This window comes from Pteropus vampyrus, unplaced genomic scaffold (genome assembly GCF_000151845.1).
Source record: "Pteropus vampyrus isolate Shadow unplaced genomic scaffold, Pvam_2.0 Scaffold307, whole genome shotgun sequence".
NCBI lineage: Eukaryota > Metazoa > Chordata > Mammalia > Chiroptera > Pteropodidae > Pteropus > Pteropus vampyrus.
This window is the reverse complement of record NW_011889088.1, coordinates 269,585-287,939: the sequence shown is the minus strand read 5'-3', so window position 1 is coordinate 287,939 and position 18,355 is coordinate 269,585. Positions and strand designations below refer to the sequence as shown.

General features: G+C 38.0%; 1 protein-coding gene and 1 pseudogene across 2 annotated transcripts in view; one reads left to right on the top strand and one right to left on the bottom strand.

Annotated features, from left to right (window-relative positions):
• Nucleotides 1–18,127, bottom strand: part of SWAP70 (switching B cell complex subunit SWAP70) — a 67,113-nt gene extending 48,986 nt beyond the window's left edge. Inside the window, exon 1 of one of the 2 annotated variants that reach the window (XM_023521600.1) lies at nucleotides 17,938–18,127. In XM_023521600.1, coding sequence (XP_023377368.1) covers nucleotides 17,938–18,036 — 99 coding nt within the window. In that variant the 5' untranslated portion in view covers nucleotides 18,037–18,127. The remainder of the gene's footprint in view (nucleotides 1–17,937) is intronic. The other variant, XM_011377244.2, reaches the window with a different exon arrangement.
• On the top strand, nucleotides 12,548–12,666 carry LOC111730328 (annotated as a pseudogene).
• Nucleotides 18,128–18,355: the final 228 nt, after the last annotated feature.

The following is an 18,355-nucleotide window of genomic DNA, read 5'->3' as shown; positions in this document are numbered from 1 at the left end:
AGATTAAATTTGTTTTTCTTATCTAAAGTTACTTAGCAGAACTGAGTCTAGAATTCAGGTTCCCTGGACCAAAACTCTCTAGCAATAAGGAACATTATGGTTTTAGTTCTCAGAAGTAAACAACGTTTTTTGAATGTGAGGTACTTAGTTCAATTCATTAATCACACTGAAGAAGATTTGGATTTGAACTTTAGACTTCAGCCTTGGACAATTAAACAGCACTTTTGTTAAATATAGGGATAGCTTAATTCAGTGATGATTTTCTTAACCACCTTTATTTAGTTAAGCAAAGTGTGACGGCGGCAGCACATTGGTAACAAGAACTCGAAATAAGGATACCTGAGTCTCAGCCCTGCTCGTGTGGTCTGTTCCTGTTCAGTGGTTTGCCATTTTCTCTTTTTAGATATTTTAATATTTTTGCTACTTACTCACTTAGTCTCAGTATACTACCTGCAAAATGAGAAGTTGGACTTGTCTCTAAAAAAATTTTTTAAAGTCCAATCCTTAACTGCCAACTCAAATTCGTTTCATGAATTCAACAAAAGAACTTTAATTCAGATCAGAAATTCTGCTTTTTTCATTGTTAGTAAGGCCTAGAGTAGAGAAGTCTTCTTCAAACAAAATAAACTGAATAACAGATAACTGAAGAGAGAAAAAAACTGTGTGCTACCTTTAAAACTTTTTAAATTTTATCAGCAATTTTTTAAAAGCTTACACAGCATCTCAAGTTTTTCTGAGAAAGTAAAATGTATACAGAAACCAAAATCTCGAAGGTCAGAATATAAACTAGTAATAAGAAGTAAACACCCCGTAAGCTTATACAGCAGCTGATGCTCTTTAGAGTAGACTCACTTCATCCATTAGTTGGTCTCGCCCCTGAGAAATAACTATTATGCTATTTTATAGATGAAGAGGCTGAAATCAGAGATTAGGAGATATGTCCCAAATCACAAAGTTGTATGTGTAGTGAAAACTGAGACTAGAACTAGACTAGACTAAACCTCGTGCTTTGGTACCCTTTCTACTCCGTGTCACCCTGCCTATACAAAAGTGACTCTTGTTGCTAAAGTACAGTGATGAACTGGTGCTCCCCCAGCCCGACCTAGTCAGTTCTCCAGGACCCAACAAGATGGCTGGAGCTATTTAGCAGAGCCAAGTTAAATCCAGTGGTGAAGAACTACACATGCCTAGAAATCTTGCTTTCCCTCTCTGGGATCCCCCATCTCTTAGCACCCACATTTGGGGGAAACTGTTCCAAGACACTGGCCTCCTCTTCGGATGAGGAAGTTGGAAGCAGGTCAGGACAAAAGCAATCCTGAGGAAAGAGAACTATACATTCTTGATTTGTAAAAGCACTGCCATTGAATCACTCTAATCAGAGTGTTTGCAAGTTTCTTGAAAAAGTTGAATTTAACCCACTTCAAATGCCTGTTCCTCCAAAGACCATTCTTTTAGCACTGACATGATTGCTAAGCAACTTCGCTCTCATTGACCTGATTTGAAGAATAAACTATTATTAATTACTACAATAAAAGATCCATAACCATGCCAGAAATTCATCTCTCCAGTTCCTTAATAGATGACGAGATGACTAATTAACTGCATGAGCCCTGCTCGCGTAGTCTGTTCCTGTTCAGTGGTTTGCCATTTGCCCTTTTTAAGCATTCTGCTCCAACTGCCATGAAAATGAAATCAAGGATGATGAACGAATAACAGTGTTTTGACACACTGTGTAATGTTTACCCTCCTCTCTTTCAAAGATGTAAAGATTATAAAGGTTCTCTGAAATGCATCCCCCTGGTCTCACACAGTTTCCCTTTACAGGATGTGCGTAATGGGCAAAATTCAACACTGAAAAAAAGGGGGGTGGAGATCTCTATTGCAACAAGCTTATCTGAGCGGACACAATTATAGAATTATAATTCATAATGGCAATCTTTTTTTAAAACATGAAAATTCCTGTCTGAGTTATAAAATTTCAAGCTGATGGCAAATTACCAGAAAACTCTTCCTAACAATGAACCAGAATGACCAATTTCCTACCCATGCTATGCCCTGCCTTAAGAGCATTGTCTTAATAAAAGTCCTGCCCCTTACTACATGGAGTCATTTTCCCTTTCCTGACAATATCCTTTCATTCTGCTTGTCACTGCTTAAGTCTTGCTTGCTTTCTCTTACATTATCTTTATTATATTCAGCCTCAGAAATCTCATAATCATCGCTGACTCACGCTGGGTGCTGTGGGAATGCAATAAATCACCATTCCAGACACTTAGCAAATTAATCTTCAAGTCCTGCTTATATCACATTATCCCATTGTCTAAAATTCATCAAAAACCTACATAAGTAAAAACCAAGTAAATATGAGCTCTCAGGCCAGCCCTACTTTCCCTTCCTAGCTTTGTTTTTTCCTACCTCTCTGCACCAACTGTACAAATCTAGCCAAACGAGTTTACTCACTGTACCCCGAACAAACCCTATACCGCCCCAATTCCTGCTCCAGGCCTTTGCTCCAACCACCCCATCTCTATTTCTACCTAACACAAATGCCGTCCCTTTCTGAAGTCCTCACCACTCAAAATCAAGATGGTCTTTCCCCACTGTTTCCCAAGCACTCTTATTTTACATTACCACACGTGACTTTTCTCTCCCATAAGACTATTTCTGAAAGAAAGGCCAGTCTTACCCATTCTTGCATTTCCACAGCACCTAGCATGCTATCTGGAATGCAGAAGGTTTTCAATAAATGCTGCATGAATTCTTTCCAAAAATTCTCAGTAAATGGTAAAACCATAATACTTTAATAATGACAACAATCTTAGGAAATAACCTACACCTATTTCCTTATTTCACAGATAAAATGACTGGGGCCTGAGACTTGGCCTTAGTCACACTCTGATTAGTACCAAAGCAGGGACGAGAACCCAGCTCTCCTAAATGTTTGTACCACAATGATACCCTGTGCTGGAAACATTCCCTTCTGCCTAGTCACATCCTTCAAGACTGGGTCATTCTTCATAAACTCTAGGAAACCTTCACTGACCCCCCTGCTCACTGAACTCCTATTTAGCATTTAACCAAGTCTGTTTCATATGCTAGTGGTATCTCAAGTACCTAACTGCAGCTCAGTGAGAGAGAAAACCCTGCCTAATATTTTTATTCCTTACCTTTCACAGTGACCAAAATAGGGCTAAAGGAGAACTTAGTAAAGCTAACACAGACAGACATCTAACTCAAAATCATCTGTTGTGGTGTTGTCTACAGATTACGTGCCACTAAACTATAGTATATGCTACTGGATTACATTTTAAATGAACCACCTTTGGTAAGTTATTTTGGATAATTCATTAACAGTCCTCTTTATAAATCAAACATAAAATATTGGCAAATTTGACCACATAAAAATTTCTAAATTTCCCTTTCAAAAAAGATACTATAAACAAGTAAACAAAGTCATTAGGTCCAATATACAAATTACTCTTAGAAATTATTAAGTAAAAGATGAACACTTAATGAAAAAGCGAACAATGGACATGAACAGATTTACAGAAGAAATTAGCGACTAATAAATATAGGAAAAGATGCTTAACCTCACTGGTAATCAAAATAATGCAAATTAAAAGAGCTATTACTTTTTGCCTGAGTAATAATACCTGGTGTTTGAGCAGATATAGCGGAGTAAAGATTGCCAGCTGCCAACACTGGAGAAAGTATAGAGCAGCTTTTCTCCAACACTACTGACATTTTGGGCCAGATAATTCTTTGTTTGGGGAGCAAGGGGAGGTGTCCTATGTGTTGTAGGATATTTAGCAGCATCCCTGGATAAAAACATCAAAACATCTCAAATGTTTACATCAACACAGTGAAACAGTTCATAGCCATTATAAAGGATGGTGTCTATATCTATGCGCATTGATATGGAAAGATGACCCTAACACACTGTTTAAGAAAACAGGTTACCCAAAAAGGCAACCAAGAGAATAGGAAAAGATATTTGCAAACAATACCTTCAATAAGGGGCTGATATCCAAAATATACAAAGAACTCATACAACTCAACAACAAAAAAAAACAAACAATCCAATTAAAAAATGGGCAGAGAACCTGAATAAACAGATGGCCAACAGACATATGCTCAACTTCGCTAACTAGAAGGAAAATGCAAATCAAAACCACAATAAGATACCATCACACCTGTTAGAATGGCTGTCACCAACAGGGCAAGTAATAATAAGTACTGGAGAGGTTGTGGGAGAAAAGAAACCCTCACACACTGCTTGCTGGTGGGAATGTAAACTGGTGCAGCCACTATGGTAAACAGTATGGAAGTTCCTCAAAAAATTAAAAATAGAGCTACCATGTGACCCAGCAATCCTTCTTCTGGGTATCTACCCCCAAAATTTTAAAACACTTATTCATAAAGATATATGTTCCTCTGTGTTCATTGCAGCATTATTCATAATAGCCAAAACAAGGAAACAACCAAAGTGTCCTTCAATTGATGATTGGATAAAGAGGTGGTACATATATACAATGGAATACAACTCAGCATAAAAAAAAGATGAAATATTGCTATTTGCAACAACATGGATAGATCTTAAGAGTATCATGCTAAGTGAAATAAGTCAGACAACAAAAAAAACCAAGAACTATATGATTTCACTCATATGTGGGATATAAAACAAAAGGTAACAAATGAACAAACAAAACAAACTCATAGACGCAGACAACAGAATGTTGGTTACCAGAGGTGAAGAGGAGGAGAGAGAACAAGGGAGTCAAATATATGATGATGAAAGGAGAATAGACTTTGGGTGGTGAGCACACAATGGAGTACACAGATGTTCTATTATAAAGTATTCCTGAAACATTATTAACCAATGTTACCCGATAAATTTAATTAAATTTTTGAAAAATGGTTAAGATGGCAAAAAAAAATAGGTTACAAAAGCATATGAGATATGATACCATTTATATAAATGGGCACATATGTATATATATGCACGTGTGTGCATGCATATGTGTGGATGTGGAGGACAAGGGAGAGAAATAGAGAGAGAAAAGGGGAGGGAGAGATTATAGAAAGATATTCACTGAAAAGTTAACTATATCTGCCTTTGGTAGTGGAATTTTGAGAGCTTTTACCTTTACTCTCTATTTTAATGTGTTGTTTGAATATTCTAGGTATTATCTTTATAATCAGAAAAAGTGAAGCTTTTATATTTATGGAAAATTAAAAAATTAGATATGTCTGGGAGTTCCAGCTAGAAAGCACCAATAAAATTACAAAATATGAAGAGATCATTGTAGGACTGTAAACTGATTCATTTGAGTCATCCAAGAAGAACTATGCTTTGCCATGCCGTTTGAAGAAACCACACCACGGGCAACAAACTCTCCCAATCTGGGACAGCCTCCTTAATTCCAGCCTCACGCTGGACAAATGTCTTTAAGAAGATAAATCATTTGTAAGATTTAACTCCAGTAAGCTTCTATGTGTCTCTCTCTCCCACTACTTCATAAGTTCCTTAAAGAGAGGGTCTATATTTTATCTATCTGTGCAATAAACATCAAAACCTAATAAAGTACCTGATGAGAGTGTCTGATGTTCAACAAATGTTAGCGAAATGCGTTCCATTTAAGAATCTTCATTTTTTTCCTTTTTCGTTTCCATCATCTTTATCTAGATCTGTGACTTTGAATTTATTTCACTATACTACCAGTTTATTCTTTCTGGAAAGAATTTTTGTTTACTTGGAATTTCTAACTCAGATCACTTTTAGAGTAAAAAACAATGCCTCCATTAGTTACTAACACACCACCAGAACTAGCAGGCATAACTCATCAGTCCAGTTTCTGAAAATTCAAATAGAGATTTTTTGAGGGAAGGACTCACTAAGACTTAACAAGTATGTGAGAGGAGAGATCTCTATAGAAGAGAAAGAAAGTAGCAGTCCTGTGCAGGAGTATATTCTTCTCTAAAGCTACAGTATGCACCCAAGGTGATGATAAAGGTCACAAATCTGAGGTTTACCCCTCTGCTACCCTATCTTCTGACCACTCTGTTCCCTTATGGTCCCTCTAATATGGCTTCTATCCCTATTAAGCTCTTGAAATTGCTTTTTCAAACGAATTCTGTGACAGACACAGAGATGTACCACTCACATCCCTCAAGAAAGGAAGTGCTGCCCAGCTTCAAGGACTGTGGTTAGCTGAGCACCTCCAGCTCGTGTACCTTCAGGATCCACCTCAGCCGATAACTGAGCAAGGTGGTTATATCATTTCTCCCCAACCTGAGAGTCTTCTAACAGGCCATCTTTGCTCCAGCACTCCCAGTTTTGTCAAGTCCGTCTCTTTTTTTTTTTTTTTCTGTAGGTATGTCCCCACAATAACCCTTTTGTACTCTGTCCTAGCATCTGCTTCCTTGAGGACCCAACCTGGGACAGATACCTTCTGAACAGGTCACTCTCTCAAGTTTCCGGCACTTGGAAGTCTGGGTCATCCCTTCCTCTTAGACTTTTTTTTGGTCCTATGACATACTATTTTCTAAGTTCTTCTCCTTCCTCTACCAAGGTGCATTTATGGAATCACTTCCCTCCCCCCTCATTCTCGCAACATCTCCCAAAGCCCAATTTTTGAGCCTTAAGTTATTCTTTCTCCTTATTCTCTTCTTAAAAAGTGCTTTTATTCTGACGAAGTTAAATCACCTCTATTCTAATGACCCTCAGATCTCTTTCTAGTCTGACCTCTCAGCTGAGCTCTGGTTTAAATCACTAACTAATACTAGAGATTTCTATGCTCAATTTGTCTCACATCCACAAAATCCAAAGGAGAACGCATTACCTTTCTTCCCCAAACAGGATTCCCACCCCGATCCTGACTTAGGTACCATCATTCCCATTACAACACTATGACCTCTCCTCTTCTTGTACCTTTTTTTTTTTTTTAATGCCTACAGCACTTTCTTGTACCTCTTACTCACAGGTTGTCATATTTCTGGATCCAAGTCAGCCCACCATTACCAATCCCTCTCTCCTCTGAATGAGCCGCTCTGTTGGCTTAAGGCTAACCAGAGAATGTGAGGCTGGGGAAACAACGGATCGCAACCATCAGTGGTGAGTCCCATTCTCCCTTCCCAGGCCCTAACGAAGAGCTGCGGAATAGCAAGCACTCACCAGGAGATGACTGTGGTAAACACCAAGCTAACAAAGTTAAATCAGAAGGCTAAACCTTGAAGATCTCATCCTCTACTCCACAGTTTACAAATGAGGAAACTGAAGCTCAGCGAGGAGAAATGACTTTCCATGACCACAGTAATGGAGCAGAGACAGGTCTCCTCACTCACCAACCAGCGCTCTCTCTCTCCTGACACTTCCTCCTGTTCCCCCAAAAGATTTACTTTCTAAACCTTTTGTCATAGATATTGTTAAAGGGAGTTTCACACATCCCTTAAGGTCAGTGACGAATGTCTCCTCCCTCTAGAAGCATTCTCTGACCTAACTCCTCCAATCCTCACCGCAGGCTAGCTCGACTCCCTTTCTCTGTGTTTCCCAGCACTGTGTACTCTCTATATTTAAAATACAAGTTTGCTAGTCTGTATCATTCACAAGAATTTAAGCTCTATAAGGGTAGGGAACATATCTGTTCTGGTTCCTACAGCCACTATCCCACTCCAGCACCAGTTTACTCATCAACTTTCATAGCAGAATTGGTCTTCCCATCTCCAGCCTCTCACCTCTAATCATCACAGCTACATCCTCAGAATCATCTCAAAACTCTACCTTTGTCATATATTGATCCAAAAAGTTTTATTAACTTCCCCTCTTTAAAGGATCAGTCCTGAATTACTCATTATAACATAGTCAACAAATATGTATTCACCATCTAATCTGTGCAAGAACAAAAGCATCTAAAATGTCACCCCATCTCCCTTTAAATCCTAATTGTCCACTATGCCTCAAATCAAACATTCTACTACACCCAGAATATTTCCTTACTGTTCACAAACACTCCAAGTTTGGGCTCTTGCTCTTACTTACAATGCTACCACCACACCTGCTATCTTTCTGTGACTATACTGGATAAGAGATCTGCCCCATTTCCTCCAGAAACAGCTCCTCCATGAAACTTTCCTTGTCTACAACTGTCTGCATCTGTCTTTATTTCCTTTGAACTTTTACAGCAGTTCTGTCTGATAGAAATATAATGCAAACCACATAGAAATTGAAAATTTTTAATAGCCACATTTTTAAAAAATAAAAGGAAGTGGGTAAAATTTATTTTAATAATATATATCCAAAATATTATACCTTCAACATGTAATCAATATTTTAAAATTATTAAATAGATACCTTACATTCTTTTCTTGTTCTGAGTCTCTAAAATCCAGTGTATATTTTGTATTTACAGCACACCTCAATCCGAACTAGTCACCTTTCGATGCTTAATAGCTAAATGTGGCTAATGGCTAACATACTAGACAGCATAGCCTAGAGCCCTCATTTTCCACACTTTCTAGAACTTGCTTATATATTCTCTTATTATAGTCATTTCATGTATTATCTTCTTTACTAAACCACACATTCTTCAAAGCAAAGAACAATGTTGGGGAACAATTTTTTTCTTCCCCACAGTCACTAACAAAAGGTGTTCAGTAGATTAAAAACTTCAAATTCATTTAATGTCTTGTAGATCCCTTTTCTTCAATATCATTATTTGGTAGGAAACAGGTGTCTAGTAAATGTTCTGTTTTCACAAATAAAGGTTGTGAGCTTCATCTACAGAAGCATGCACATTGTTAAATGTCTTATTATTCCCATTTAACAGATAATCCTAAAATACAAAAAGCAAAGCAAATACCCCAAAGTCACCCCGGTAATAAACCACAGAATTACAATCTAGTTCCATCTACTAACAGTCTGGTGCCCCATTAGCTAACAGCATTTTCTCAAATCATCACTGAAGAAAGACACTGAGAGTTAAGTCAGCTAGCCACCAGCTCCTACTGTCAACTCCAGATTAATAGCCATCTGGCTGAGAAATCCATGACCCTATGAACGGGAAGAAATGATGAGAATGTGCTGCCTGGTAAGGCAAAGAGTGTTCCATCCTCCTAGAGCTGTCTATCCAGTGGAATACAATACCTTCAACAATATGGCCAGTTGTCCATCTGAGCAGAACAACTTTTATCCTAACTGGTGTCACTTCTTCTGGCTAGTACACCATGTCTACATAAACCACACTCCTGGTCTAAATCTAACATAGTCAAGTCATAAAGCTACTTATTTCTAAAGAAGCAAAAGGTTTAGAAGGCATAGAAGAATCTTAAGATGAAAAAATTAGTTCTTCTAATATTGCAGAAATCTCCCTTTAATCACAATATATATATGAAACTGGACTATATGAAGATTTATTCCTAAATATCTTGCTGATAATTGCAAGTAGACACAGATTTTGAGTTAAAAAAAAAAGAAGCAGCAGCAACCTGAAGGTAGAATGAGAAGAAGAAAATAAAGCAGAAAACGGAGCAGAAACTTAAATTAATGAAAGGAAGCCTTGGGGAAGATAAAAGAAGCTGAGGCAAAGGCTGCCTTAGACTTAGTTGTAGGAACAGGGACACATAAAGGACTGAGGAGGCAAGTCAGAGGACCCTGAGTTTCCATGTGCTAATTATCACTCAGTGGAGTATAATAACCCTCCTGTTGAGAGGAAATGAGAAATACCTAACCTGTGAGGGCAAACAGTAAGTGAGAAAAGTTCACACAAAGCCTCTCCCATCTTAGCAGCTTCCAGCTACTACATACCTCTGGGACTGTGGTGAGACCCCAAAGGAAATACAAAACGGGGATCAGAAAGGTTAAGAGCTCTGAGTCATAAGATTAGAAATGCACTGGCCACACACACACACACACACACACACACACACACAAAGTGTCTCATGGTTTGCATATTACCTTCAAAACAGCAAAAGTTTACATGTCTTTCAAAAAAACAAAAATTTCCAAGCTATCCCATGTAAAGTTTCTAGCAAGTAAGGAATGGAGACAGGAAATAACCCAGAATCCATTATACCATTTTTTTAAAAATCTTTTATGTGCTCTTTTTTTGGAGAGCTGTCTTTACTGTTTTATTTTGGTGAATATACAAAAAATATATATTTACAAAGATTTTTAGGGGCTCACTCAAACTCCGATCTCCTAACCACATTTTTTAAAATTCGATTTTCAGTTCCTCAACAGAAACTACTTTTATCACAACAGTTAACAGAAACAAAATCACAAAAGATTAGGGAGGGAATACTATACATGCCAAGTTCACACGAATTAACCAAGTCTTTTTTTTTTCCAATTATAGTCAACATTCGGTATTATTTTAGCTTCGTTTCAGGTATACAGTATAGGGGTTAGACATTTACATCATTTACAAAGTCATCCCCCCAAATTGGTCTAGCACCCACCTGACACTATACATAGCTGACTATATTCACAACCATATCTTTTATATTGTGTTTCACTTCTTCTGGCTTGCTTCCTTTATATTTTCAACTGCCTGGATCAATTACTTCTGTAACCGGCAAGTTTAAAATATTTTGAGGCTAAATGCCTACATGAGAACAGAACACATATTATGTACAAGACACATAAACCAACTGCAAGGCACAGAATTTTTAAAAAGTAGTTAAAAACCTACCACTGCAAAATTAATAAAGACTCAAACTACTCGTTGTTCCTAAAAAAGTTTTTTCATTTATATCCTCATTAGTCGTAAGCTCTTTGACTTCAAAAGGGCACAACTTAAAACAAAGAAAATCCTGTGTTTCTAAAAACAACAGCATAAAAGTGCAGAGCCAATAAGCTTATTTCAAGACATTTCCAGCGCTGACATGTAATTCACACTGCAACCATAATTGCAAAGTAAAGCTATAATAGAGGTTGCAAAAATAGCACTAGATTTTGCCAAATTTAGGAGGGCAACACTTACTATAACAATAAGAGAATTAATTTTAAGGTACATTTTGATCTCTGGAAGGAACATAAGAAACTAGTAATAATGATTATTTACCTTCAGAGCAGGGAACTAGTGTGGGCCATGGGTTGGAGGAAACTTACTTTACATTTTTGTAAATGCCATTTTGAACTTTATGAATTTTATACCATGTAGATATATGAACTACTCTTTTTGATGTACATTTATTAAATAGCCTTTATCTTTTTATCTTCTTGGAATTGCATGTATTTCTAAGTAACACTGGAGATTTAGTATCCTTCAGCAAGACCATCGAAATTCTAAATAATTTGAAGAAATTTTAAACATCAGTGGAAAAGAAATAATTATTGCCTCTACTTCAAATAATATGCCCTATACCTAGTTCCATTATGACTTCTGCAAATTTACAGCATAAACTAAAAGTAACAATGTCTGTTTCAGATAGCATATTAATAAGGTTTCCTAAAATATAGAACCCACATAAATGTTCCTCATCAAAAAAGAGAGAGACAAAAGAAGGGCATGAACACCAAAACCAAACCTAGGAAAAAGCCGACTTAAAAAAATTTCTAATATTCAACTCATTGATATTTACTCAGCTACCTATAGGTACCTAGCACCTTCCTATATTTTTTAAAGTTTCCATCAATCTCTCTCAGTAGTTTTTAATCTCCCACTAGTTATCATAAAGCATACCAAAACTGCATTCAAAATGAATAATACAGTCTTAAACTATATACAGTTTGTTCTAAGGAAGGGCTATTTATGAATACAAATTTAAAAGCAAGTAGAGAATGTGTTTCTGAAGATTTATTTCCCCTCCATTAGCCTATTGCTATCTACTTTAGAGCTGCAAACTAAATCTCTTTAATTTATAAAAGCTTAACTTGAAACAATAACTTAGTTTAGTGTGCTTCTGTACTCAGGCCTTAAAAGAGTAACACCAAATCAATACGACGATAAAAAAATGAGTTGCCTTCCAACAATCCAATTGCAAGTTAAGCTAATATAGCTGATGACTTCTATGTGTGCACAGGCTAGGTGTAGAGGGAAGACCTGTACAGCTGAAACTCAGGTGGGGAGCCAGAAATGCCACCACTGGAGCCAGAGCAGAGAGACAGAGGTTCCCTGCAGAGAGTGCAGAGATTGCCAGGAAAAAAAACCAAGGCAATCACAGGGAATGTGGGAGGGAGAGGGAGAAAGAATCAAGGTAAGGACAGTGAGGCAGAGGCAGTTCCCTTTTTTTTGGAGGAGAAGTACTTGAAGAAAAATCAAGAAGATACTGACCTGAAAGTTGTTTTAAAAAAGGAAACATCACTGTGACTAGATGACAACCCAACATCAGCTTCTACAGTAGCTTATGAAAGTCACAGTGGTTTTTAAATTCTGTATTTTGTATCTTTATCTTATTGATAAGTTTAATGAAAGTCCATGTTTGCAATAACAAAATATTTTCCTTATGTTAATTTTTTCTTTGGATTTTCAGTTTCAAAGCTTAGATAGTAATTTTTGTTTTACTCAAAAAATATGCTATTAGTTAACAATTAAAATTAGGTATAAAAGTCTACAGCCATGCCACCCTGAACAAGCCCAATCCTGTCTGATCTCAGAAGCTAAGCAGGGTTGGGCCCGGTTAGTACTTGGATGGGAGACCACCTAGGAAGACCAGGTGCTGTAGGCGTAAAAACTAAATAAAAAATAAGGGATTGTAAACTGACAAGGTCCTTGCAATCTGCGAGGTCAACTAAGGGTTGCCTCGCCTAAAAAAATAAAATAAAATAAAATAAGGTATAAAAAATAAGCTTTTTTTGGTACTAAACTGGGGGCCCTCAAGAAAAATATTTATAGCATTGACCCAAACACATTTATCTAAGTGAGTACTGTACTATAAAGTAATCTTAAAAGTAAAAAATAAATTTATTTCCAGGATGATGCCAATACTCCAAACTTTTCACAAGTTCTCTTTAGAGAAGAAATATGTAGTTTATGAGCTACAGCAAGGAAGAATCGATCTCATTACAACCTCCAAATATATGTACATAACAACAACAGTAGTAATAACTAACTCTCACAGATAAAAGATGATGTCTTTCTTGAAAATCTCTTCCCCCTTAGTTCCAGTGTTGCCCCAAAGTGTTCTTATCTCTCATTTCTGGTCCCCTAGCTTCTATTCTTCCTCCTACCACCTACTGTAGCCATTCCCAAAGCCATCAATTAATCTCTTCTCTCCTTTTTCCAAGCTTCAACTACCAGATCCTATACCAACAATCCCACCCTTCCCAAGGACATCATCCCCAGCTAAACATCCTTCCATCAGGACCTCAAAAACAAAACAAAACAAATAAAAAACTCTACATGCTCAAAGCTATCATTTCTTCTCTAAACAGTTCTTTCTCATAACTTTCCTGTTTCTATTAAAAATCACTACTATCTATTGGTCATCCATATTTGAAATTTGAGACATTTCTGACTCTGTGTTTTTCATTTGTCTTCACACCCAACCATGAGTATAGCCTGTGGACAGCAAAGATCCTTCACCCACCATCTCCCCCTTATCCATCCTCACCACCTCAAACTCCCATTACCTCTCATCTGAGCTATTGCAATAATTTCCTAATTCCAGTCTGCCCAATCTACTCCAACCTAATACGTAGGTTAATGATCATCTCCCCCTTATCCATCCTCACCACCTCAAACTCCCATTACCTCTCATCTGGGCTAGTGCAATAATTTCCTAATTCTAGTCTGCCCAATCTACTCCAACCTAATACACAGGTAATTGACTTCTTTAAGCGCAATTCTGATAATGGCCCATTACCTCTCAGAAACTTGGAGGCCCTGTGGTATCACCTAACTAGCCTGGTGTTCAAAGCCCTTAACCCCAATCTATTTCCACAGCTTTATCACTAGCAATAACTCTCTCTTATACATACACACAAACACATACCCACTCATATTCTATACTCCAGTCAAAATAAGTTATATAGAAGTCTCCACAAATGCTTGATTAATTCCTATCTGTTACAACAGTTCACAGGGAAACCTTAGAGCTAACAGCAGTCAATAAATATCCATTGAATGAATGAATGAATGAATGAATGAATGAATAGAATGGGCTTAATCCTTCCCATACTACATAATCACATGCTAGCTTTCTTCAAAGTTCATTTCAAATAAGTTATTTTTAATGAAGTAATCTCACCAGTAAAAAGTAATTGCCTCTTTCTCTAAAGTCTCATGGTCTCTTATCTTCTGTCACACTCAATATCTTCAATCCAATAATATTTCTGTATTTATCTCTACCACTAAACTTTGTTTCTTAAAGATAGGGTAATTGAGTAATTATACATACATACATATGTACATATGTACATATATACATATATATATATAGAAAGAGAGAGAGAGAGAGAGAGAAAAAGAGAGCGCGCGCATGCGCAAAAGAACACGCCTTCTTTAATGGTTGATCTCTTTATTTGCTTACCAAAATTTAAACTCTTTGAAGGCAAAGATTCATATCTGTTTCTTTTTCCCCTACCTTTACTATCATATCACCCTTAGCATGGGGCATAGTATCTAACACATGAAATGTCCATTACATAGTGAATGTACCCGTTCATTGTGTCAAAAATTGTGAAGGTAATTCAAAAAGACAAGTGTCAAAAATATTTTAGAATGCCCATATAGTTTTCCAAAGTGATAAATTTTAACTCTCATTTTTAGATATTTAATTTTTAGTCTGCTATTTAATAAAACAATTACAGTAGTACACTACTATCCATGGGGAACATTCCCAGTGGATGCCTGAAACCGCAAATAGTACTGAATCCTATATATGCTATTTTTTTCCTATACATACATACCTATGATAAAATTTAATTTATAAATTAGGCATAGTAAGAGATTAACAATAATAACTAATAATAGAACAATTATAACAATATACTGTCATAACAGTTATTTGAAAGTGGTCTCTCTCTTGATAACTGATCAGATAACCAAGATGCCTACTAAGTGACTAACAGGTAAGTAACATATACAGCATGGATATGCTGGACAAACAGATGATTCACATCTGGGGCAGGACTTGGGGAGGCACGGTATCAGATTTCATCAGGCTCCTGAGAATGGCATGCAACTTAAAATTTATGAATTGTTCTTTTCTAAAATTTTCCATGTAATATTTTTGGACAATAGTTGAAACTGAAGCCACAGAAAGTGAAACCGTTGAGGGGCGGAGGGCCTACATATATGATATTTCCTCTCAGAAGGCATTAACCCTTAAGGGCCTAAAAATACTAATCTAATATTTTTACGAAATTATCATGATACAGTACACAGAGTAAACACACAAAAGGTTACTATATGAACAAATTAAGGCAAAAACCCTACTCCTAGCCAACAGATCAAAGAATATCCAACTTCAAAGTCAAAACAAAAGATTAAAGACCTAAGTAGAAATTTTTTAAAATATATTCAATTCCAGAAACACTGGCAACATAAACAGAACTGAATCAATCCCAAAGCCTCTCAGTTAAATAGACAAGGGAGAGACAAATGCATGGTTACATTATCAACATCTTGTGGGTGAAAGCTATGAACTGGGATTTTAATACTTCCTGCCACGCTGCAGTGAAGAATCCTCTGAACACGTTTTCCATTAGCAGCCACAAGGGCAATTTTGAATGGAGTGCAACAAAAGTAACAGAAAAGATCTCATTCATGTAATCGAATGGAAAAGAAAGAAAAGGAAATATTGGCTCAAAGGTTTGAAAATCTTGGTTCTCGATTTAGCTACTACTTACAACTGTGACTTTGGGCAAGTCGTCAAACATTTCAGAAGCTTCATCTACCTTATCTACAAAATTAAAGAATAATCTGGGAATATTTGGGGGGAAATACTATTCTCTTGAAAGATCTTTAAAATAAATATGAGGGTTAAAGGAAAAAAATTTAACACTGTCTCATGGGATTTTCAATGTATTAAATTCATCAATATGACAACTACGACATAAAGTAGGGGGTTTAAAGGGACCTATATGGTGATAAGGTCTCTTCATTCCTCTGGTAAAATACGAAGTGGTAAAATATTAATTCTAAGTAGGCTGTGAAAACATATATATATATAATGGAATACTAAAACATGTTCAAATAACCTAAAAGAAGAAAATAAAAAATAAAGAAACAATGACAAAAAAAGAGAAAAGACACCGAATAAAAAATAGTAGCCCTAAATCTAACCATATAAATAATTATATTAAATATAAATGGCCTAAACACACCAATTAAAAGACAGAGATCATCAGAATGGATTAAAAAACAAGACCCACCTATATATAGTACAAGAAACCCACTTTAAATATAGAGGTAAATTAAAAGAGGTAAAAACAGTAAAAAGTAAAATGCAGCTCTATTCATAATCACCAAAAACAGGAAATAATACAAATGTTCTTTAAGAGTGACTGAATTAACTGTGGTACATCCATACAATGAAATATTACTTAACAATAAAAGAATTATTGATACACATAAAAACATTGATGAATCTCTAGGTATTACGCTGAGTAAGAGAAGCCAGTGCCAAAAGATAACATATTGTGTGACTCCATTTATAAGACACTGTAGAAGACAAAACTATAGCAATTAAGAACAGATCACTGATTGCCCACAGTTGCAGGTGAGGAGGCAGCATTGAGGGAGTCTTTTGGGAAAATAGAACTGACAGAAACCTAATTTTGGTAGTAGTTAAACAAAACCTATATATGTGTTAAAATTCATAGAACCGTACACCAAAAAGTCAATTTTACCATATGTTAACTTAAAAAAAATAAATAAAGTAAAATAAAGATTAAGTGGATCGTCTCCGTGGACTTTTCTAGACTATGATGTTATAAATGAGAAAAGGAGAGGAGTGCCGAAGAAAGACAGAGAATGCGAACTCCTACGGGCATAAAAGCCACTACTCATAAGAACCTCCTGATTACTGTACAAAATATACAAAGCAAATCCAAACTTCAGAAATAAGTTCCCAGAAGAGGCTAACAAAACTATTCAGATCCAAAATTTGAAAATCTAAAAATGCCTGTGAATGGCTTTTCTTGTCTGTTTCATATTTTATACTTTCAAGAAGCTGCCAATTTCTCCTGGCTAAGTGCCACTTCCCCTGCTTGGGAATTACTCCATTTACAAGCATTCCTTTATTTATACCTTATACTCTCACTTACTGATGGGGTCTTTGGCAGTCATAGTAAAGACTCTGCAAAAGCGGTTGCTTTTGGAGGATACAAGAAAGATCAATGCTCCTAGGGTCCCTACGGGATTCAACACACCCTCAAGCAGTTCCAGACCTGAGGACGCTAGGTGCGGGGGAGGTCTTCCTCACAAAGCGTCTCCTACCGCCAAAAGCCCCCCAAAGGAGGAGGCTGCTGGAGGACGAGCTCTGGGGCACTTCTCCCTTCTCTGAACTGCCCGTTTGCCTCGGGTGCAGCTGGGGGAGGAAGGAGGGTGGTGAGGAGTTGAGGACTGTCCCAGGGTAAAGCGTGCGCTGTAAAAGGCTCTCCGACCAGGGACGTTGGGCAAGTCCCTTCTCTCCCAGAGTTAAGGGTAAACTCTGGGTAAGTTGTCTAAGGGGGCTTCTCACCGCCCTGAGTCTGAAACTTTCTGGAGCACCCCGGCGCAAACAGGGACCCCGACTGGCCGTTCGAAGACCCTGCCCCGCCTCTCACTGCAGCTCATTGCGAGCCCTTAGGGGACTAACACTATCCCAAGGCAAGAAGAAAGCAAACGAATGCCAAATCCCGGTCTCTACCCACTCCGCCCCAAGCAAGCCGCCAGTCTGCATTCCGGCCCGCTCCTCCCTGTGGTCACCGCCCGCCGCGTCCCGCTTCCACCCTGAGTAGTGGAGCGCGCGCCGCGGAGGCCCGGGAGAGGAGACCCGGGCGGGGGCGCCCACCTTGAGCTGGGACTTGGAAACCTTGCCGCTGTGATCCAGGTCCAGTGCAGTGAAGGCGTGCCAGATAGCCTTGAGCAGCTCGTCTTTCAAGCCCCCCATGGCCGCGGCCGTGTTACCGCGACTGCCCCGCCTGCCCTGCAGCCCTCTCGACACTCTGACACCCCTGGACCTCAGCCGCCCGCGGCGCAGTCACCTGACCCCGGCGGGCCCCGCCCCCGCCAATCCCCGCCTATTCGGCGCCAGCCGGGAGCAGCGCGCTGGGGCGGGAACGCCGGCGGGTGGGTCTGCCCACCCATACCCGTGAGAATGTCCCGCCCTCTGCCCTGGCTAGGACGGTAAACGCTACCCCGCGGCCCTCTATTGTTCCCCAGGTCGGCTTGGGTCATTTTCGGTGTTCGCGTACCCCTCAAAAAAATAG